The sequence below is a fragment of the Hoplias malabaricus genome, chromosome Y (genome assembly GCF_029633855.1).
Source record: "Hoplias malabaricus isolate fHopMal1 chromosome Y, fHopMal1.hap1, whole genome shotgun sequence".
Taxonomy (NCBI): domain Eukaryota; kingdom Metazoa; phylum Chordata; class Actinopteri; order Characiformes; family Erythrinidae; genus Hoplias; species Hoplias malabaricus.
Genome location: NC_089820.1, coordinates 55,416,394 through 55,439,791, shown reverse-complemented (window position 1 = coordinate 55,439,791; position 23,398 = coordinate 55,416,394). Strand labels below are relative to the sequence as shown.

The window sequence follows — 23,398 nt, the reverse complement described above, 5'->3', positions numbered from 1 at the left end:
GATTGGCCAGAGAGACATGTCAATCACCACAAAATGCAGAGCTCATTCAGATCCAGCACAAACCACCGCTTGTAAAATCTCGTAAGTTACAGCAGCTTTCACATTTATTTTTATCGAACTCACAACGGCAGCTCGTAACTTGACCTTGAGGTGTTTTATATGCTCCTTGGGCTGATGGCCCAATTATATGTTTCCTTTCTGCAAAGGCAACCATCATTTTAGTCCAGTATAAACATAGGTATTACATGCATGTGTATGTAACATTTAACTTTCAGTATTGTTTATAAAACTGTGCTAGTTCTGCATTAAATGTGATATCAGAATAATAATATTTAATCAATTCAGACAACAGGGAAACTGTTTGAATGACACCAACACCATTGTCACTGTCATGACTCAGTAGTTTCAAAGGGAATATAAGGCAGATTCTAGCTGGGCCCTCAGTAGCATGTAGCTACCTTTTTTTGCAAGGTATTTTTGAATCCAGGGGACTACAAATTATTTTACTGCTCCTGTTCTCAAACAGGTTCAGTTCCATTTGTTGATGAAAATGCTTGTGTGGGGCTGCAGTTTTGCACTTTTGCACAATCAAGTTAAATACTGAATAAGATGATTATGAACAATAACACATACGTATTTTCAAATGTTTGAAGCAAATATATTTTTTTATGATTCAAATAAGGGTCTCTCAGATGCTTGTGTTGACATCATCCAGTTGGTTCTTGTGCTGCTCAGCCCTTCTCTGTACTTTCTGATCTGTGTAATGTTCTGTTGCGTTTTAGGCTTCATCCTAATCACTGTACTTCCACGTCCAGTCGGCATTTGCCTGATGCACCACAGAATTTGAACACCTGAAAGACTGCTCACTGTAGATAAATAGGATATTTGAGTTTAATTAATTTTCTCCACTTACTCTTTCTCTCCCTCGCATGCTTTTCTCTCTCTTACATGTCTCTCGTTTAACCAAATCACTCACTCCACTGAATCTAATATTCTTGTTCTCTCTAGCTCCCTCTCTCTCATTTAAGCAAATTAGTGAATCTCTCTTTCACGCGCTCTACTTCTCGCTCTACCGCTCGCTTGCTCTCTGTCTGTCTGTCTTGCTGTCTCTCTCTCTCTCTCTCTCTCTCTCTCTCTCTCTCTCTCTCTCTCTCTCATATGCTTGCACTGGCTTGTACTCTGGAGCTGTACATTGTTAAAGTTCCCAGTAAAGATATATAATGTGTATATATATATGTGTGTGTGTATATATATATATATATATATATATATATATATATATATATATATATAGGTGTTCTTTCCCACACCCACATTCTCCCCAATCTCTCTCCCCTCTCTTGCCCCCTACCCCTCCCTCCTCTCACTTATCTCTCTCTCTCTCTCACCATATTCTCAGAATTTGTATCTCTGGGAAGAGAGAGAGAGAGAGCCAGCTTTGTTTAATCTCCCCCATCTTTTGGATTCCCCCTGGCTTGCTGTAGTGCGCTGAGAGAGGTGGCCATTTTGATTGTTCAGCTGGGGGAGGGGTAGTGGGCTGAGGGGTTTAAAGGTCAGCAGGATGAGCGATGTTAGCCTTCTGCTCAAAGATCTTTTGTTTACAAATCCAGTGAGAGAGGACTGAGCTTAGCGTGTGGTTCGAAGCCCTGAATCAGACTCATTTCTTGTTAAAACGTCTGTAGAGGAAATGTTTCTGTAGAGGAGGGCAATATTATGATATTTATTGCCATTGAGATAATTAGCTTATTGTTTTCCGATATTTAAACCTCTGAAAATCAAAATAAAATGCACACTGTATATCGAGGAAATGTCTTACATTTTGTTATTGTACTTTTGCTTTATCAACTTTCCCTGTTATTGGCCGGCAAGTGTGTATAATGTTGAGACACGTTTGCAAATTTCAGGAGACGTTCTGTCTCGTTGCTGTGTTTAACAAAACATGTTAATAGGGCTGGCCCTGAATATTCAGATATTCATTCGATGGGTAGAAATTCAGTTTCAAATTTTGAGATTCAGATATTCATTTTTGTTGTTGGATATTGTCGATAAAGTTTGTTGTCCACTCAACCCACATTCAGGCTCCAGCGGTAAAAACGGTGCTCTCCCAAATCCACCCGTATTCAGGCTCATCAACATAAGTCTTTATGCAAATGAAGCCTAAAACTCAGTCATATAAAACAGCCTAACATCCTAAAACAGACATACAAGGAAGCGAGGCGACACCACAGTTTATTTTGTCAGCTTTGTCTCTGAAATTAGAGCACCTCTGCTCAATCTGGTTAAATCGTGTAAACGCTGTGCCCTTAGTTAGCGCGCTAGTTAGCAGGTTAGCGAGCATAGGTGCAGAGTTGGTTCTCAAAGCAGGGGTTGGAAGCGTATTTTGTTAATGACAAAATACACAACCCCACTTCCAGAATACTCACCGAAAATCCTGGCTGAAGCTCTGAAGCCCAAAAAATGGTATTTGGGACAGCCCTACATATGAGTATAACATTTAAAATCCTAAAAAGACGTTTGTGTGTTGAAATGTGGGTTCTGTGTAGATGATGTATAACCTCATTTCTACAAGACACACGAGTGCCCAATCAACTAGACCGGAGTGCCCACTACATCACTGGCCTGATATTGTTTGGGTGATGGACAGTTCTCATCACAGCGAAGGCACAGTCTTGGTAGTGGACCGCCAGTTTTGATCAAAGTAGAGCGCAGCAGGCGACTATTTCTTCACCGCTGCAGTTGCATGTCAAGGTTATGTTCCTTCCACTCTGCCACCCAGGATGCTCCCCCAGTGCCTGTGTTTACAGTTTTCCACTCTCACAGAGGCCTCAGAAGACCATGGTGGTAAACAGGTATTTACAAAATAATCCCAGGCCTACTTGTGGGTAATTAGGAGCTCCTCCCAGGAGGTGGTGTCATCTCTCTGGGATCTTAGCAACGCTGCTGTGGCAGACAATGACATGAGCCAGTTAGAAAGCAGGATCTCAGTCTTAGGTATTCATGCTATTCTCATCAGATCCCTGTGTGATATTGGAGCAGTGAGATAGCAGGAAATGTATGCGTGTGTGTGTCTGAGTGAATGCAGATCAGTAACTCCAAACCTTGCCTGATTGCATAAAGTATTTGCATAGCAAAAATTATGATGCTAATGACTGCAGCCCACAGTAACCCTGCATTAAGTAGCTTAAGTCTGCTCTGTCCTTTTGGTGATTCAGGTGGCTGTTTTGGAGCACGATCATCTCCGTACATTTTCAGTTCTTAGTCCATGCCATATAAATACAGTAATACCTTGACTTACGAGTATAATTCATTCTGTGACGGAGCTCGTAACTCAGTTTGCTCGTATATCAAATTAAATTTCCCCATTAAAATGAATTGAAATGCTATTAATCTTAATATTAACAGTTGACCAAGCAACGGCTCGTATCTTAGAAAATTCGTAAGTTGATTCACTCATAAGTCAAGGTTTTCTGTAAAGATTTTTCTCAGGTTGCGTCCAGTGTGCTGTGGACTGCAGTGGACGTTTTTGTTCAAGCTGATGTTCTTTAGATTGTGGTCAGTGATCTGTTGAGGAGGCCTTGATCCTTCAGTATTGTACCCTGTGTTGAGGTGACAGCATAGTTGAGGGCTTGTGTTATTAAACAGAAAATTACAGTGGCCTATATATAAAATATAATGTCGCAATCATGAAATTTGCAGACGATAAATTGTCATAAAAGTAATTGCGATTTAATTTAGTCTTTTTTAAATCCCCAGTTTTAGAATGGACCTGTACACTTAATGATAGCATAATAATGTACACACACTATTATGGAAAGAACTTATTCAGTTTATTGAACAGATATTTGAACAAAAGATATTTGACCCTTGTCCTGTTTTTAATTAAAATTCTATGCTTGAAAACGATATTTGCAAATTCTCAAAATAAGCAAAAAATTAAATTAAATGTACTATGGCTTAAATGTGTGTTATTTACTGGCTTGGCATATTCTGGGCAAGGACTACTATGGCTACGTTCACACAGCAGGTAAAGAGGCCCAGTCATATGTGGCACGGATGTGTGGATCATGTGGCAGTGTGAACAGCACAAATCGCATTGAATCTGACATTTCATACCAGATTTGGGCCACTTTCACATGACCCATGTCCATCTGTGGAAATTCGACTCTGTCTGAACGGCCAGGTCGCAATTCATGTAACTTTTACATCACTCCGACCACTGACTACAGACTAAGGTCCAAAGCATTTTTATTTTAATTGTGTTTAGGAGGTGGAAATGGCCAGGATCAAAGGGTTTCCGTTTTGTAAAAAATACTGGGAAACGAAAAACCTGTGAAACTCCTGAAACCAGGGTCCTACCTCTCATTTATGAGAAAATAAAATACAAGGAAATTTGTATAAAGGTGGGTTTTTTTAATAAAACAAACAATAGAAGACCTTCTTTTTTTAGTCGTTCTATATCAGTTTGATATTATTCATGTCGGTATGAAGCTGTATAAATGTGGCTTCTGGAAATATTAAACTCATTATGTCTGTGCTCATCGCCTTCTTTTTGAGACTCGTGTTTGTGAGAGACCTGGTAAATTTGTGCTTAGAGAAAAAAATATCAGTTCCCGTTTTAATATTCTATAGAGTCTTTAGAAAGTTCTTTGTGTGAAACACAGACATTTCCTTCTGGTCAGCGCCTGAAGCATCGTTCTTTGTCAGATCCATCCATCCATTATCTGTAACCGCTTATCCAATTCAGGGAATACACCAGTCCTTCACAGGGCAACACATACTCACACATTCACTCACACACTCTCACCTATGGGCACTTCTGAGTCGCCAATCCACCTATCAACGTGTGTTTTTGGACTGTGGGAGGAAACCAGAGCACCTGGAGGAAACCCACGCAGACGCAGAGAGAACACACCACACTCCTCACAGACAGTCACCCGGAGGAAACCCACGCGGACACGGGGAGAACACACCACACTCCTCACAGACAGTCACCCGGAGGAAACCCACGCGGACACGGGGAGAACACACCACACTCCTCACAGACAGTCACCCGGAGGAAACCCACGCAGACGCAGAGAGAAGACACCACAATTCTCACAGACAGTCACCCGGAGGAAACCCACGCAGACACGGGGAGAACACACCACACTCCTCACAGACAGTCACCTGGAGCTGTGTGACTGCGACACTACCTGCTGCAACACCGTGCCGCCCTGTTATGTCAGGTATTGGTCATATTATATAGACAGTGTGAACAGCTGAACAAAAAATCTGGTCACGAAATCAGATTCGGTATACTTTTACCTGTTGTGTGAATGTAGCCCAAGATACTCGCCCTACAGCCTCCGGAATAGCCTTCCGGGAAGGATCTGTTGATGCCGTTGCCTTCCCAAGTTCAGCGAACTTCAGTGGTGGAGCCACAGTTGATTTCTCAGGTTTGTTGTATTGGCACCTTTTACAGCCCCGTTTAATAGCAACTCCGACAGTACTGACGAGTTGTGCTATGTTGACGAGCTTGTGTCAGTTCTGCGGCTAAAAGCCAGCACATGCTTTCTCTGAGACACATGAAGCCAGCCTCAGCCTCTTTTCGAGCTGCGTGTAATGTTACTCTGCTGTGTCGCTCAACACACCAAAGGAGAGTGCCATCTGCCAAACGTGCCACACAGTGTACTTTTATACTTACAGTTACTTAATTAAAGCACATACTCTGAGAGATGAAAAAAAAATGCTGCCAACAGAAGTATAAGCAGGGGATATGCACAGACTAAATCTCCTTACTCATTTGTCCCACCATTTTGTTTAGAAATACACGTAATTGATGTTCTGTTTGTTGCCTCCAGCATTAGTTTAGGTGTTTGCCGATCTGAAGAGTGAGCCTTCATCCCTCAGACCTTCTCATCAGGCTCAAAAATATACCAGTTAATCTCCGGCTGCTAATATTATGTTGGTTTATTTATTTATTTATTTTTTTCTAAAAAATTGATTGAATTAGTTTTTTTTCTTATTTTTTTAATCGTGTATTCATATTTAGTAAGCCCATTTTTTTGTAACAGCAGTGCCATCATTAATTGTCAAAACGTGCACTTGATTACTCAAAATGCTTTCTTCTCTTTAATTTTAAAAGTCCAGTCTCAGTCATTTTGTGCTCCTGTCCACCAGTCATTTGAGGCTTGGTGGTGCTAATATTGTTTTCAGTTGACTGTTTGCTGGTTAGTGAACCCTTTGTATGTTGCTGATCCCAAGAGAGTTCCCAGAGGCCCAGCGCACTTGTTGGTAATCATTTTGTTTTGATGTATTAATGATGCAATCTGTGGCTACGGGGCAGGGCAGGAGTGTTGGGAGGCAGGGGCCATCCTGGGTCTCCAGGCGGGGATCCTGCTGCCCCTAAAGCCCTTCCTGAGTTACACACTCTCCATGACTGCACTCCCTGCTTTACGGCACTCTGTGCCACTGGGTCATTCCTATGGATTCAGTCCCACCGCAGGTTCGCCGAATTCCCAGAGTACCCCCATAATTCCTCAGAATTGACTGGGAATTTTGGACATTTGCCATATAGCCTTTTTTGTGTCATGAGAGACTGATAAAAGCAGATCGGAAAAATAGATTGATTAAAAAAAATAATGAAGACGCTGAAAGGGAATGGATAGGGACAGGGGAGGTATACTGTGTGGAAAGATTTGTGGTGGGTAATCCATGTAGAATTTGAAAGAAAGAATAGATAGTTGCGTATGTGAAATTCAGGAAGGACGGATTGAAAGAAAAGGACATCCAGGTAGTGGGTTTGAAAGAAAAATTGATTGAGAGAGTTGGAGAGGGGTGGCCAGGTAGATTGATGAAAAGCAAGAAAGGACAGGCCGACATTAAAGCAGGTATGTACTTATTGATCCCTGCAGATTGCTTTCTGATTTTTAATGAGCTGTAAATCCCAAAGCTTTTTCTGTTTTTCCACAAACCAGAGAGACAGGGAGAGGGAGATAAAGGATGGGTTTTCTCTATTACCTGACATAGGAGAGTGGGGCTCACGTGCTGAGTCATGTGATCTGAGCTGAGGTGGGTGATGGGTGATGTCACTAGCTAGACTGAGACTCGGCTGTTCCCTCTCTCTCTTTGTCTTTCCCTCTCCCTCTCCTGCCTTGTTCTCTCGTGTTTACATTCACTCCAACACTTTATTTTCTGTCCAGTGTTTTTTTTTTTTTTTATTCTAGTGGTTCATTTGCCATCAGCTCTGCTTTTTCAAATATATTAAGACGGCAGAGACCTACAAAAAAGAGTATTTTTGTGATAATAGCCACACTGTTTGAAGTACATTATAGCTGCATAGTGATTTCCTAAAAGTATTTTTGAATATTTCTGTGTCTTTATGTCAAATTTAGATTTTTTTTAAAAAAGTGTGTATTTCTAATGTTAATTGTTTTGCAAAAATCGGTCCCTATGTTAACAACAATGGAGAGGCTATGGCCATTACACAAACAATCTAGAAGCAATGTAAGGGTGTTTTGTGGGAGTTAAATATATATCTTTAATAATATTTACACTTAATTTAAGCTGCATGTGTTTATTGGTCCCAAAGGAAAATGCAGAAGTCAGGTTATGTTTTATATTTTCATGTGTGAGTTGACGGCAGTAAGAGGATAGGGGAACAGGGTACAGAAGAATTATGCCATGGTATACAGTGAGCACACTGATCATACTCATTACAGTGTGTGCTGGGAAGTGGAATTATTAAATAGATGCATTCAATTTACAAAAATCTTTAACAGAAAATTCTAAAGACTGAATCTATCTTAAAGTAAAGCCTTAATGCAATACATGATCTGCTCTTCCAAAGAAAGTTTACGTATTCTGTATATGATGCTGTTGCCTTGCCTTAAATTATAGTGTGTGTGTCTGTCTGTCTGTGTGTGTGTTTCTGATGGCAGCTCTGGCTCCTGTGTCAGCTGGCTCTTATTTACATTCTGACTGTGAACATTCTAGCAGCTGCTGAAGTGGAGCTTGTGTCAGTTCTGCAGCTAAAATGCTGTTCAGACTGGAATCATCTTCTGCATTAAATACATAAATTCTAAGGCTTAGTCAGAGAGGATAATTAGGGTGACCAGACGTCCTCTTTTACCCGGACATGTCCTCTCTTTTTAGACTTTATCAAATGTCACTTTATCAATGTTTATATAAATGTCAGTTCGGAATTTCACAAAAGTCCGGGATTTTGTTTTTCTAGATCTTACATAGAACTTCGAGAAGCGTTTCACAGACTAGTCCCGCCCTCCCCTACTCCGATTGGTTCGCTTGAGTGAGAAGGGGGCGTGGTGAAGTAGCCTAAAGTCTTCTGATTGGACGGTCTGACTGTAGAGCTACCGTTATTGGTCAATAAACATTTAATTGGTCAGTCTGCACATCAGTAGTCGTTGATTTATCAGAAAAAATAATGATTAAAGAAAATCTTTATTAAAATATAGATTTATTCTCAAGTTTTTTTTGCCAAATTTTCTCTCCTTTTTAATCATTGCAGATTTCAACCAGTTAGCAGGAACTCCCCAGTGCTCTTAGCTGGGAGGGTGAAAGTCTGCACATGCTTTCTCTGAGATATATGTAGCCTACCACCGCCTCTTTTCGAGCTGCATGTAATGTTGCTCTGCTGTGTCGCTCAACACACCGAAGGAGAGTGCCATCTGCCCACATCTGTCATGCTAGCTGACAAATGCCTGTGCTGGTTAGCATTTTGCAGGGGAGAATGTGGGAGCCTTATAGCACAGGACACCGGGCCTCTGATGGCCAAGGCATGAGCAGAGATCTAACCTGAGATCTGCCAATTGTAGGGTCAATGCTTAGACCGCTCTTCTATTGCAATTTATTATATATTGTCTGTAGAAAACCTTCATTTCTATTAGAAAATAAACAGAACCTGTCGTTTCATGAGGAGAATGTGAATTTTGCATATGATTGTATGTTTATTTTTGACCCAGAAATACATCAATAACTTGTTTGATCTGTGTCTGTTTGTGACAGGCCTCGCTCGGTGGGGCATGGCAGGATGCACTGGGGCCCGAGCTGCTCTCAGAGTCGGGCCCAGGAAGGTAGAGGGCGTCACCGTCTCTCCACTGTCATCCAGCCTCTCAGACAGAGCGCCAGCGAGGTGGTGGACCTCACTGTGGACGAGGATGGTAAGGACTCACCTACTTGTCTAAATGCAACTTTTGACTTGTACAATAGCAGAAAGCCTCTCACTACACCCAAAGAACACAAACGTCTTTGTCCACGTTGTATGCTTATTCTGTATGACGGTCAACTGCAACATTCCAGTCTGATATGGATTTGTAAATCACACTAATACACAACACATTCTCAGAGATGTGTGAAGCCAGCCACTGCTTCTTTTTAAATGAACGCCACAGGACAGGTCAGAAGTCTTGGAGGACTTTGCAGTCCAAATGACACTAGCTTCTTCATTGTTTAATATCAGTCAAATTCAAACACAGGTTTCAGTTGTTTCAAAAACACTGTCTGGTGATATGAATATATCGTAGTGCGTAGAACCCTATTGCTTTTGTACTGGTCTTCTTCTTCTTCCTCTTCTTTCTTCCTCCTCCTTATTTCTTCCTTTTCTTCCTCCTTCTTTCTTCTTCTTCCTCTTCCTCCTCCTCCTCCTTCTTCTTCCTTCTCCTTCTTATCTTCCCATTGTGCGGAAGAGACCATAGGTCATACAGACACCCCACTTGGAGGGTAGATGTAGCCTGTGTGCATCTCGGTGGACAACAAAAATGACACAGATCGGCCTAATGGTGGCGCTATAGCAAAGCAAAAGCGTTTAGGTCCATATCTCCTACACTGAGGCGTAGAGACGAAATCTTCTGAAAAATCAAAATTTGATTATTCACAATTAAGCCCCGCCCACTTGGAGCTCATTTGCATAATTTGCTAAACCTACTTTTCCAAACTAGTCCGTGGATTTATGTCCAATTCTCTTGTATTACATTATATTTGTGCGTCTATAAGATGAATGCAGCCTCAGAGTAACAGAGTGTAGTGACACTATTGTGCACAGCACCTGACACAACTGATGCAGCAAAACACAAGAAGGGTGTTACACAACAAATACAGCAGATAAAAAGAGGGCGATGAATTACAGTAACATACCTACACTACATCTTTGTTCACTCATTGACCATATATGCGATACCATGCTAATTCTTTTATCCCTACAAAAACGCATACACACCACCTGTCTTCTGCAATCTTAATCCTTTCTCTCGATTAAACATCCTCCTTTCTCTTCTCGAAGTGCAGCCTCATTACTCTGCTGCTTAGTCAGAGATAGACACTGATCTTTGTCAGGTCGCATGCTGTTTTCATGCCTGCTTATGCTTAGGAAAAAAATTTCTCGAGTCGACCAGCCAGTTTTGCATGTTAGCACACAAATTAAATGACAAACGAGAAGAAACTGTAGGATAAGAGCAGAACTCCGCTCACCTTCATGAACTCCACTCACCCGTATATTCGTAATTGTGATAGTGTTGAAAGCATAGACACCCGGATTTTCTTTGCCAAACACTGCCTGTTTCTGAATGTTTGCCAGTTTTGGAGGTTTGTGTATAATTCTCTTTGACTAAACATTGCAAGATACATCCTGCCTATTAATTTAATTCGGTAATTGGTAAGTAGTCCCAGACCTAGTAGTATTTGTGGGAACTTTTATTCAGATACAGACAGTTTTCAGCTGGCCTGGGACTCCACTCCGAGTGAATATTCTCTATAACTCCTTGTGTAATTTTTCTAAATTTACCACAAGCACACTTTTCTCACCCCCACCCCGTCAGTGTTAGATTAGAGTCGTCTTCATCGCACAGTCCCGTAATGAGGCTCTCCGGGCGTGTGATTTAGCGTCTGTGGATGACTGTTGGATCATCCAGTTCAACACTGCGTGGGTTTGGGGAAATATTAGATGTCACATCAAATCTACTCAGTTTTTGCTACAAGCACTTCAAGCTTCTCTTCCCTGAGATACAGGCCTCACCTCGAAGCGTCTGTGATAGAGAAAAACAGAGGAGAGTAAGTGAGGGGGAGGAAGAATGAGCCTGGAAAATTCAATTAGTGTTGTTCAGTCATGACCATTCATACACTCCAAGCCGCTTGCTTGCGCGCAGGCACCATTAATAATGATTAATCTATATCTTTTAATCAAGCGCCGGGGTATAAATAGCCTTCGCAGCTGCAGTGTCACTCGCAGGCTGGTGTGCACAGCATCCAAAGCCTTTATTTTGATGTTCTCTGTGTATAATTGTGTGTATTCCTAATTTCATTTGGAGGCAGCATAATGAAGTCTGTTATGCAAGCTCTCAGAGACACAATGAGCTGTGCTATTGAAACCAATTAAACTGCCACTCTGGATAAAGGTGGTTTTGTCTGTATATATGTATGTATGTGAATGTGTGTGTGTGTGTGAGAGAGAGAGAGAGAATGTGTGTGTGTTAGCTATCCTCCTCTGCCATGTGTTTCTAAGGTTTTTAAAAGAAAACTAATTTACATCACTTAGATTTTATTTCAGGTTGAAAGTATTTTTATTTATTTTTTTATCTGGTAGCTGTGAGGAATGTGAGCAGAGAGCTTGCAGATATGGCTGCATTTGCATTTCTTTTGAGGGGGGAGAGAAATTAATTTGTGAATATGAAAAGCAGATGGGATGCTCACTCTGGAATGTTAATGAGCAGCAATCCTCCTGGGCCGCACGGCCACTGAAGCAAGACTCTAGCATGCTTCTACACACCCATTTGTTTTTTTATACACTGTCAGGACATTAGGTCATATATATGTCCCCTATAAATCACATATATGGGTGCATATTTATATACAATAATATGTTCTATATTTAATGCCTATGTATTTTAGTGGCGGGGATAAATTATGTTTTCATTTTTTTAACATGATACAAAAAAAAGAGCCAGCTCATGATATTTTATGCAAATTTCATGACCAAATGGCCAATGAAATGATGCATAATTATTCTGAGCAAAAATCCTGTTGCGTTAACTGAAGTTAAAAGTTAAAGTTAGTTATCTAAGACCATTTTGAGGATACAAGGTTTTGTTCTGGTAGGGACCATGTGTTAAGGGAATTTGAAATAATGCTGATTCCAGTTTATAAATATTATAAATTATACCACGTTTAGTTCCGTCTCTGCAACGTGATTGGCTGAGAGACGTTCCAGGAGTGCCAATAGTACACGATAATGGCACTCTAACTGAAGCTCTTCAGGTATCACTCCGCAAAATACATGTGATGTAGCAACGACGCCAGCGCTTACAAGACAGAGCTGTGCCTGGACTTTTTCACCCCACGGCAATCCGGTTTTCTTTTCGTGCACGTTATGTTGAACAGAGTAAAGGGTTGTGGTGCAGTGGACCGTTATCTGCTTTCTGACTTGTAAACAAAAGAAAATGGGGAAAATAAATAAAAAGTAATTGTCTACGTCTGTGTGGTTTCTGTGATTGTGTTTAACTCCAGGAGTCGAGGAGCGATGCTCCAAAATCCTCACTTTTAACTTAAACAGAGAGAACTTGGCATTGTTTAGTGTTTGATATATATCACTATCTGAATCCGCTGAATGGTTAAACCGTGACGTTTTATTCACTTGATGCGTTTATATCCGGATTTGGACAGAGGGCAGCTCTGAATAATGCGGCCTTGTTTCCCAACGAATTTGGTGTGAATACGGAGCAGCTCGCTGGAGAGAACCAAAGTTCAGAAATCCTGGACGGGTCCAACGTCTCACGTTATAGCACCCTGTCTTGTGTATTATTGCGTAATTAGGACGTTCATTTCTTGAGTCACAAATGCCTTCACCTGAACTTCAGGAAATAAAAACAATTGTTTTACTTTTTGAAACATGGACTTTTACGTTTCGTTTTATCACGAGAGCCTCCAAAAACCGGAACACAGTCTCTCTCACAAATCAGAGGTGTAAAATCAGACATTCTTATACTCTGTTTGTTTTTCTCAGATCTCTCAGTTGTGCCAACCACTTCTGACAGCCTCCACTCTCAGCTTGCCAGCTCCTCCATCTCTTCATCCTCCTCGCTTCATGCCTCTACCTCAGAGTCGCTGGAGGCCCCAGGGCCCTCAGGAAATGGCCCCACCATGGTCCCTGACAGCACACTGGAGGCTCCAGGACCCAGCGCCACCAACACCACTGTCGCAGAGGGTGAGGAGGGGAACTACGGGCTAGACATGGGGCTGTTTAGAGCTAGTGTAATGAATCCTGGTGAAAAATATTCCTTCAGCTAAACCGGTTAAAGCAGGAGTTTGAACATAAGTTTACTCCCCTCGTTGGTCATTTGACCCGTGTCAATCAGCTAAAATGTGTTTTGTATGTGTTGTATGTGTGTGGTGTCATTTAAGAGAAGATTTTAAGAGAGGTGGTTCTTAACCTGTAAGATCTCCGATTAATGCTCATTCATTAAACAGAATAAGCTTATTTTTTCACCTTGTTTAGTAAAACAAGATGTGAAGGGCCTCATGGAACTGCCTGTTACTCACTCACACAGTCAAAGAAGAGTGAGTTATTTCTCACATGCTCGCACACATGTCGGGGCTGCTCCGCAAGAGGCTGCTATTGACCTTGGCATCAATGACTCTTCACCGTGTCCTTGTTTAAGTGTTTATGAGTGTTCTGTCTGGTCTTTGCTCCCAGAAGACGGTAGAAGAGGCCCGTCGAATGAGGGTGGAGGTGTAGCGATGCCTCGGCTGCCGTCCTGTTGCCCTCAGCACTCTCCCTGCAGCGGACCGTCCTCAGGACATGTCTCCCTTGGACACTCTCACTCAGGCTGCCTTCAGCCTGGCCCTCAGCAGCCCACAGCTCAGCACTCGCACAACCACTCGCACCACTTCCACCACCATCACCACCACACAGGCCCCACGCCCTCCTCCCTGGCCTTCCCTGAGCCCAGCTGCCCCTTGGAGCGCCCCACCGCCGTGCCTGCACCCTGTGGAGCAGTCAGCAGCAGCGGCGGACAGTATCACGACCAGGTACCACCTTACCATCGCTCTACTCATTCAAAAATAACATTTAGAAGTTTTGAATGGTTTCATCCGTTTACCTGTAGTTAGCTTTTACAGTATTTGAAGGCTAAGCACCACTTAATGGATCTCCATGAATATTTGACATTATTGTAGTTACTGACAGATATAAGTATGAATTAAAATGAAAATAGCAGCTTAATTTGCTTTAAAACTGACAATTTTATTAAATTGACGGAAAAACCCGAGCTCGCTACGGAAATTCTTGAACGCGACCGTGACGTCACTGGTGGACAACAGCTGAACAATGCCGCGGTAAAACACCGTTATGACTGACTGTTATGACAGTATCTAGCTAAATAACCAACATTATTCATGACAATAGCCTAGCAATAAGCTAAACTCAAATGTAGAGGTACCGTTATTCTTGTAAATGTGATCGAAGTCGAACTCGAATTCATCCGACACTATAAACCTCCGTAATGCAGCTACGTAGCCGAGTATAATCTGAGCCACCGAGTTTAGCGAGTCAAGCTAACGCTAACTAACACCAACTAAAACAGGCGAAGTGAGTGTCCTTACCCTGTTTACCTCCATGTTACAGAGGCTCTTCAACACCTTTCACCTTTGGTGTCCTTACATGCCCATATTGTTGGAAAAGCGCCAGTGAAATGAGCTACAGATAACGCAGTGAGCGGATGGTCCTTTCCAAAGTGTCCGTTTAAAGTGGACAAATTTAGTCCATTTTCTGGATATTTTGGGATCTTTGGGCCGTTTGTGCACAGATGTCCCACTGTACATTGAATGATTGCAGCCAAAAACAACACACCTTTTCGTCATTTTACATTAAATTAAGTGCAGCTTCTAGAGTTGTTGTCCACCGTCTACGTCACAGGCAAGACGCCTATTAGAGTTTCCCAACACCGTTGTGGGGGGGGACCAACGGTCTTTTAAACCTTATTCCTTGAATTAGTAAGAAATAACATGTTTTCTGACTCTCAATAAACACAAGTTAGGACCTCAACCACTGTATTTATTTGTTTGACACTTTCATAGAGCTGCTGCTTTGCCTTTAATCATATTACTTCTTCATGATTAAGATGTAACAGAAAATAATAGGTTTTATTAGGTCGATTTACCCTATATGGCCAACATTTGTCAGCATCTTCTTGTCTAACATTTCTGAATTTATGGGTATTAAACATTTATTTTTCCTGCATTAACGGGTCCTGGAGTGGTTTATACTGGATGTTTGAGAATTTCTGGGAGGATTCAAACTTTAGAATTGATTTTTCCTCATTCTTTAAATTGATATTTTGATTGTCTTATGACTTTATTGTCATATTCTTATTAATATTCAAATGTTTTATCATTGAACACAACAAGAAATGATTGTGATGTTTGATTCTAAACTTTTAATAATTGCTAATATTTACTGTTTTCACAGTATCTCTACTTGCGTTCACAACTACTAAGCATAATTCTTTTAAAGTTTTGTTTGTTTTTATTTACATCTGAACGTCTTTAGAAGCTCTAAATGGCAGCATTGTTGTGGTAAACATTCACGATTGAGGGGTGACTGCGATGTATTGCTGTGTCTACTATTTACAGTACTTTTTGAAATAAGCACCATGTGCTCTCCTGAGAAATGAATGGAGATATGTTTCCATTTGAAGTTCTGAAATGCCCTTTATGTTTGGATGATGAAAAGGGGGGAAAAAAACAAAGCACCTTTGAATTTGTTTCCCGTTTTTAGGTGGGGTGGGGAACACAAAAAAATGTGGCTTTTGTTTGAAGCCACCCTTGCAGCATAGCTGAGCTCTAAATAATTCACATGGAGCTAATTGCTGGAGCTGCTGAATTATATTATAATCAAAGGGGAGTGTGTGTGTGTTCATGACTAATGAGGATTGTTTATGTCACTGTCCTTCAAGGATTTTTTTGCAGTGTTTTTCCTTCTTTGTTTCCACATATACACACACACTGTGTTCAATAATGCAAGGAGAGTTTGGGGCAAAGAGATGGAAAAGAAGCCGTCAGCGTTTGCGAGTAAAGGATGTCGTTTCCATGTTGAATGCATTAGGCGAACTCTGGTGGCTTTTGATGATGTGGGCCGAGAGCAGTCAGAGCCTTTAGCTAGCGATCAGATATGCACAGACAGGAGGCTCTTGGATGAGGTGTACCAGGTCATGTTTTATTCATCAAAGCGTTAAATAGGATTAGATATGGCCTGCCTTATGGAGAGATTCCAAATCTGTGACCATGCACCCATTTTGGGTTGATTTCTCTTTTTTATTTTCCCCAACATGCTTTTTTTTTGTATTGCTAAAAGTCAAAACATGCTACTCTAGGTTTTACTGCTATGTTTATGCATTTCTTTTGTTTCCTTCCCCCGTCCTCGTGTTTTCTCTCTCTCTCTCTGCCCCGCCCCCTTCTCTTTCCCTCCCTCTCCTCTCACTATGCATCTCCTTCTCTTGCTAACAATAATTGAAACACTAAATATCATCTGTCTCTCAATCTCACTCTCTCGCTCTCCCTCCCTCTCTCAGCAGACACTGCCGGTTGACCTCAGTAGCAGTGCTGTCCGCAGTAATGGCTCCAGTGGCGCCAGTTTCGGCAGCTCCTCTGCATTTGACCCCTGCTGCCCTGGCTCCACATCGCGGCCTCCCTATGTTTCCCAGAATGCACCGGGGCCCAGCCAGCCAAGCGCCGTGGATTCCTTTAGCCCAGCAATGGTGGCCCAGCCTCAGCCCCAACCCCAGCCTCAGCTTTCGTCCTGCAGACACTACATTCACCCCTCCTGTAAGCACAGTCGTTTCGGTGTATGTAAATAACCCTCTGTAGGCTTATATTTTATTGGTGTCTACCCGAGGAGAGATGAACTAATGAAGTGAATGTGGTGTTTTGACGGTAATATGATCAAGTGAGGATACCTGTGTGTTATCTTTCTGTCATTTGTTTTCCTGAATGATGTGTAAAACTGGTGAAATATACACTGGTGACCAAACTCTATCGCTGATGGTAATTAGGTGGAGCACCCAATGTTTAATGTGTTAAGTGCTGCAGGTAGCTTATGCCCAGCAGTCGACTTTAATTGCTGCTTGTCCTCAGAACAGAGACGTGTAGAATGTGAATGAGTGTGGCAGCCTCCCTGGTGGGCCTGTGTTTAGAGGGGTAATTCCTGTGCACTGGTGCACCTGCCTGTTCTTCTCATTTGAGTTCTTTCTGTCTGTCTCTCTTGCTTCATCTTTCCCGGTTTCCATTCTCTCTCTCTCTGCTTTTCTTCCCTTGTTTCTTTCTTTGTCTCCTGTCATCAGTCTATCTCTTTCTCCTCCCTCTATTCCTCTTTCACTCCTGCCTTAGTCTTTTCCCTCTTTCTCTGCCTGTACCCCAACCTCATTCCCCTTACTCTCCTCCCACCCTTGCCTCCTTTTTTTCCCAATAATTTGGTTTTCTTATTTCTTATTTCACTTTACCTATCTGTTCTCTCTCTCTCTCTCTCTCTCTCTCTCTCTCTCTCTCTCTTCCTCTTACACTCTCCCTCTGCATCCCATTTTCAGTCTCTTTCTCTGGCCTAACCTCCCTGACTTTACCATTTTCCCACTCTATCTCACTCCTTGTCTGTCTTCTTTTCTCTTTTGTTTCCTTAATATTTTTTCTCTCTCTCTCCTCTTTGCTTTTCCTCCCTTGTTTCTTTCTTTGTCTCCTGTCATTGGTCTATCTCTTTCTCCTCCCTCTATTCCTCTTTCACTCCTGCCTTTGTCTTTTCCCTCTTTCTCTGCCTGTACCCCAACCTCATTCCCCCTATCTCCCCATACCCTCCTCCCATACTTGCCTCCTTTTTTTCTCTTTTTATCATTTGGTTTTCTTTATTTCACTTTATCTACCTTTATCTTCCTCTTTCACTCTCCCTCTGCATCCCTTTCTCTGGCCTAACCTCCCTGACTTTCCCATTTTCCCATCTTTCCCTCTCTATCTCACTCCTTGTCTGTCTTCTTTTCTCTTTTGCTTCCTTAATATTCTCTCTCTGTCTGTGTGTGTGTCTCTCTCTCTCTCTCCCTTCCTCACTCTTTCCCCCTCTCCTCTTCTCTCCCACTGGCACCTCAGCAATCAGCAAATCATTTCCACTCCTGAGAATTCATGCATGGCAGTGTGATAGAAAATAGACAGACTCTCCAACTCTCCCGCATTGCTGATGGAGGTGTGGAGTGCCCAGAAAGGCTGCTTTCGATATCGCCAACTTATTTTTTTGTAACAGTTTCAGTTCTTGAGATATAAAGTGATGGTTTGGCGAAAACTGCATTAACACAGTTTCTTCACGTACATTCTCAACAAAGAACACAATTCTGCACATTTTAATGCATAATTACTGCGTAGTTATGGAGTAATAACTAGGGAAAATACAAAACCCTAAATATAGACTGAGCCAAAGTGATGGTCCAGTTTATATCCTACGTTTTAGATCATTATTTAAAACTCGGTGTTGTGTAGGTGTTAACACATGTCCACTTACAAAAATCAGTCAAGAATAATTTTTCCAGGGGTGGCCAAACCTTTGCCTACAGCTGTATCTGAAATATTTCATTTAATCATGAATAACCTCTCCCCTCTTCTCTCTTGGTTTACAGACGGTCCTCTAGCGCGCTCCTTGCACCACCAGTCCTCCTCCTCTTGTCCTCACTCTCACGGTAACCCCCCTCCTCCTCCTCAGCCTCCTCCACAGGGCGATTACGTCATCCCTCACTCCGTCCTCCCATTCCACACCCCGCTGCCCTCTCATGGCCCCGGACACGCCGTAGCCCCTGCCCCTGCTCCTTCTCTCCCTCCCCACCATCTTCCGGGCTCCAGCGGCCCTCTACCACAGCACCTGGCCCCTGAGCACCAGGCCCTGTCCCATCACTTGCCCGTCCTCGGCCCCAATCCTGTCCAAAGACTCCACCAGCACGAGATCTTGCAAAGGATGGAGGTCCAGAGGCGCAGGATGATGCAGCACCCAACGTGAGTAATAGCAAACTGTTGTCATGGGGGTTAAATGGCACGTCCACGTTTTAATTTATAATGATATGGCCCCTTTAAAATCGAGCTTGCTGTTCTTATTTAATGTGTTTTAATACTTTATGCATTATACTTATTCTGTTGCTGTTTTTACTGCAGTCGAGCACATGAGAGACCTCCCCCTCACCCTCACAGAATGCACCCCAACTATGGCCATGGACACCACATCCACGTCCCCCAGACCATGTCCTCCCACCCACGGCAGACTGACCAGAGGACCACATGGTACGCACAATTTCAGCACAGCAGAAACTGCATTAATATGTCTCTCAAGGCCCGTTATAGTGCTCAGAGCAAACCCTTTAATTAACAGTTTTGCTGACTGTAGTAGAATTATGTTTCTCTGGAGCTAAATGTGGTAAAGCTCTGAGCAAATGATTTTTATTTTTGGTTCTGTTCTGCTGCAGTTTTGAGCCCCTCTTTTCTATACACAATTAGTTTGGGATTTTTGCTGTTAGGGGTGTAATGGCGCACACGTTTCTATCTGCACCACAGCATAAAATAGTACTTAATAAAAACGTAGTAAAAGATGAATACTGGACCAAAGTAAATCAGCGAATCACAGTATGTTCTTGCTTTAATATTTTATCTCTATTGAGAATACCATGGAAATCCTCAGCATTTTGATATAACAAATCATTGCCTTAAAATGAATGCATTCAATCTGTGGTTTATGCTGTTTTGAAAACCCATATCAAAAAGGAAAAATGAATATTAATGCGAGTATTGTGGCACCCCTCATTTGTTGGTGTCTGATGTTGCTGTTTTGTCTGTGTTACAGGGAGCTGGGCATAGAGGCCGGCGTGACTGTAGCTCCATACCCTTCAGGGCATCTGCTCCCCCATCTGCCCCACTACCACCCCCCACCCAGACTGCACCACTTTCCCATCCAGCTGATGGTGAGTAGCAACTCTTTCAGTGCCCACTTTCAGCTATCGTCATATACATTAGCATACATTAGCATCAGTAATGAGGGACTGGTGTGGGTTCAGGTATCGCTCAATTTAATGACTGCTGGCCCAACCCCCCACCTATTAACGACATCTGTTATTTCAAGGGTGGATTATTAGGCCTCATGAATTATGCATCACCGTTTATAACACTCATCAGACATTTCAGAAGTGAAAATAATTAAATTTGACATACTACAGGATTTAAAAATGGTTGTTTTACTGTAAATAATCATGAAACCATATCGGTTTCTTTTTCAGGATTTTCACACACAGCACGCTAACACAAGTGTTGTTTTGATATCAAATAGATATTATAGTGTCTTGTTTTGCTCTTTTTCTGTCGCAGCACACTGGTATGTCTGAGGTCACCTATCCGCACATTCGCTACATCTCATCGAGAATGACTGGTTTTGGCCGAACCTACGAGGTATGATTTAGCTCAGTGAGGGCAGTTAGCAATAGAACAAATGCTTTTTTATATACATTTTTTCTAACTCAGAGCTCTCTAAAACAAGCAGAGTAATTGTAATGTAAGTCTTAATAAAGATGAACGAATACCACATTTGTGCAATAAAACAGAAAGGGATTTGATAATGATTTGAATGTGGGGGGGTGGGGTGAGTTGGTTGTAAAACATCAGTATATTTCTTGTGCTTCCCAGGACCTGCTGCATTTAGAGGAGCGTTTGGGGACGGTGAATCGAGGAGCCTCTCAGGGAACCATAGAGAGGTGCACTTACCCGCACAAGTACAAGAAGGTGAGAGCACACATCCTCCTCCTCTTGCGTGTAAGACAACAAGGAGTGTGTCATAACGGTTTTAGCCTTTATAACAAAAGCAGCATATGTGCAGAGAGTGGAGAAAACGCACAGGAGCTCCCCCTGCAGCTTTCACAGCACTGCACACACTCTACAATTAGACAACTGATTTAGAGTCACTCATTTATAGCAGGAACATAAATGATGGTTCCATATAGATTACAAAAATGCATTACACATACCTGAATAATAGTAACACCAAACCCTGCCGCCCAATACAGAAGGTGGTGGAGAGAGACATTGACGAACAGTTATCCCCCGAAGCATGGGCATCTATTGGGAAAGATAGGCACCTACCCTCAAACTCGGTGAGAAATCAGTGATCAGTTTAAACTGGAAAGACTCATCTCTATATAATCTATATAATGTAGATGTTAGGTGTGGGGTAGAAACTGGTTTATAAAAGGCCAGTAAGGCTATGTATAGTTGACTACAAAAGTAGTTGTTTGTGAAAGACCATGTTTGATATTTTTAGTTAACAATGTAGAATAAATTAATTTTAAATGCTGTGTAATTGGTGGTGAAAGAGTGGGTTGCTTTCTTGTGCCGTATTGTGCAAATGATTTAAGCATCCAAGAAATGTGCGTTGAGTCTGTTGAACTTGACAGAAGGCAAAAATAACAGGTAGCAGCAAGGTTTTCTCTAACTACAGACGTAATATTTATTAGAAACAATGAAGGCCCACAAATGTTGCTTTATAAGTAATTTTCTCTGATGCCTAAGTCTTTTGCACAGTACTGTGTGTGTGTGTGTGTGTGTGTATGTATATATGTCTGTGTATGTGTGTGTGTGTGTGTGTGTGTGTGTATATATGTGTATATATGTGTATATATGTGTATATATGTGTGTGTGTGTGTGTGTGTGTGTGTGTGTGTGTGTGGGGCGCCCCAAAGGACAAACTACAATGTATATTTTTGTTCTGCAAGCATGATATACTGGCCAGTAGAGGCATCTTAAATATGCTCAGTGTGAAACCTTTCCCACTATGTGATTGTATCGATATTATTACTGTTTTTAAGTGTATATTTACGTAATTAAAATATTTCATTTGAAGACGATAACAGCTTCTGTTTAAGAAGCGATAGTTTATTCATTTTCAAGAGATTCCCTTACCACAATTTAATAATATATTGACTAGATTTAAGACAATTACACTTACCAAGATGTCATGTTTTGCACTGAGGGTGTTTTTTTTTACACTCATCTTAAGAACTGAGATTGCCATAAGCCTGTGTGAAATTTTGCACATAATTATTAAAAAAAACAAAAAGTGAAGACTTTCTCAACACAAATGTGTTGTATTAGTAGAAAACGGCCCCTCTGCTCCCCATCTGTTGTGTTGTGCTGATGTATTGGCTCTCTGTGTATGCGTGAGAGAGAGGATGAGGGTTTACATGCTGTGCGTGTGTGTATATAATGGCCTCTTTGCTCTGTGCTCTCACACAAACACAGAGAAAGCTGCATGGTAAGCAGGACGAGGAAGAGGGAGCTGAGGAAGACACCGAGGAGAAATGCACCATCTGTCTTTCGATACTGGAGGAAGGGGAGGACGTCAGGTAAAACCCTCTGCATTCCCAGTGTCTTCGTGTTTACGGATGTGTACAGAAGTGTACACACCCCTGGTCAAATGACATGCACCTGCTCAATGACTTTCTTTTGTATTGTGTTTTGAGGTGTTATTCTGTTCAAATAGTGTTCTGATCTAATGCAGTAGGCTGAGATTAGCCAGAAAATGGCTGATATATATTTTTTGAAATCCTAGGCTAAGAATTGTTTCTCTGTTTTTCAGCCTTTTGTGCCCCCTGTTGCTGGAAAAAGTGAACTGCACATAGGTTTTAGGTTCATTTCTAAATGTGACAATGCCAATTCGATTAGGGAAAACTTCACACTGGGATTTGATCATTTTAAACCCAATGTGGTTGATCAGCCAGAATATGTTTGTTGTGTAAAATTAGCTTCTTTATTTCTGCACTAGCTCAACAAGGCAAGTCAGTAGTATGTTTATTTTAGCCAAAATCACTAAACTTGTCATGACCATCGACTTTTAAAAAGGAGTAAAAAGGAAAGTGGTGTAAACTAGATTTTTTTTTATCCCATTGAATTTTGGATTAAAAAAAAAAGATTGATTGTAGAGAAACTTGCATTAAACAGAACTTGTGTTTAATGTTAAAGTCATTTTAAAAAGTTAATGTAATTCTGGGGCGGCACGGTGGTGCAGCAGGTAGGTGTCGCAGTCACACAGCTCCAGGGGCCTGGAGGTTGTGGGTTCGAGTCCCACTCCGGGTGACTGTCTGTGAGGAGCGTGGTGTGTTCTCTCTGTGTCTGCGTGGGTTTCCTCCGGGTGACTGTCTGTGAGGAGTGTGGTGTGTTCTCCCTTTGTCTGCGTGGGTTTCCTCCGGGTGACTGTCTGTGTGGAGTGTGGTGTGTTCTCCCTGTGTCTGTGTGGGTTTCCTCCGGGTGCTCCGGTTTCCTCCCAGAGTCCAAAAACACACGTTGGTAGGTGGATTGGCGACTCAAAAAATGTCCGTAGGTGTGAGTGAATGTGTGCGTTGCTCTGTGAAGGACT

At 42.0% G+C, this 23,398-nt stretch overlaps 1 protein-coding gene across 6 annotated transcripts in view; it reads left to right on the top strand.

The window, feature by feature from the left end:
* The window catches only part of LOC136679154 (E3 ubiquitin-protein ligase Arkadia-like), a 49,355-nt gene that overhangs the window by 24,176 nt on the left and 1,781 nt on the right, over positions 1-23,398 (top strand). The window contains exons 4-14 of one of the 6 annotated variants that reach the window (XM_066657494.1): positions 9,004-9,158; positions 12,992-13,192; positions 13,685-14,016; positions 16,557-16,809; positions 18,636-19,005; positions 19,162-19,287; positions 19,844-19,961; positions 20,362-20,442; positions 20,677-20,772; positions 21,054-21,140; positions 22,285-22,388. In XM_066657494.1, the coding sequence (XP_066513591.1) occupies positions 9,004-9,158; positions 12,992-13,192; positions 13,685-14,016; positions 16,557-16,809; positions 18,636-19,005; positions 19,162-19,287; positions 19,844-19,961; positions 20,362-20,442; positions 20,677-20,772; positions 21,054-21,140; positions 22,285-22,388 (1,923 nt within the window). Of the gene's footprint in view, positions 1-9,003; positions 9,159-12,991; positions 13,193-13,681; positions 14,017-16,556; positions 16,810-18,635; positions 19,006-19,161; positions 19,288-19,843; positions 19,962-20,361; positions 20,443-20,676; positions 20,773-21,053; positions 21,141-22,284; positions 22,389-23,398 lie in introns of all 6 variants that reach the window. The other 5 variants (XM_066657495.1, XM_066657493.1, XM_066657497.1 and 2 more) reach the window with 5 other exon arrangements.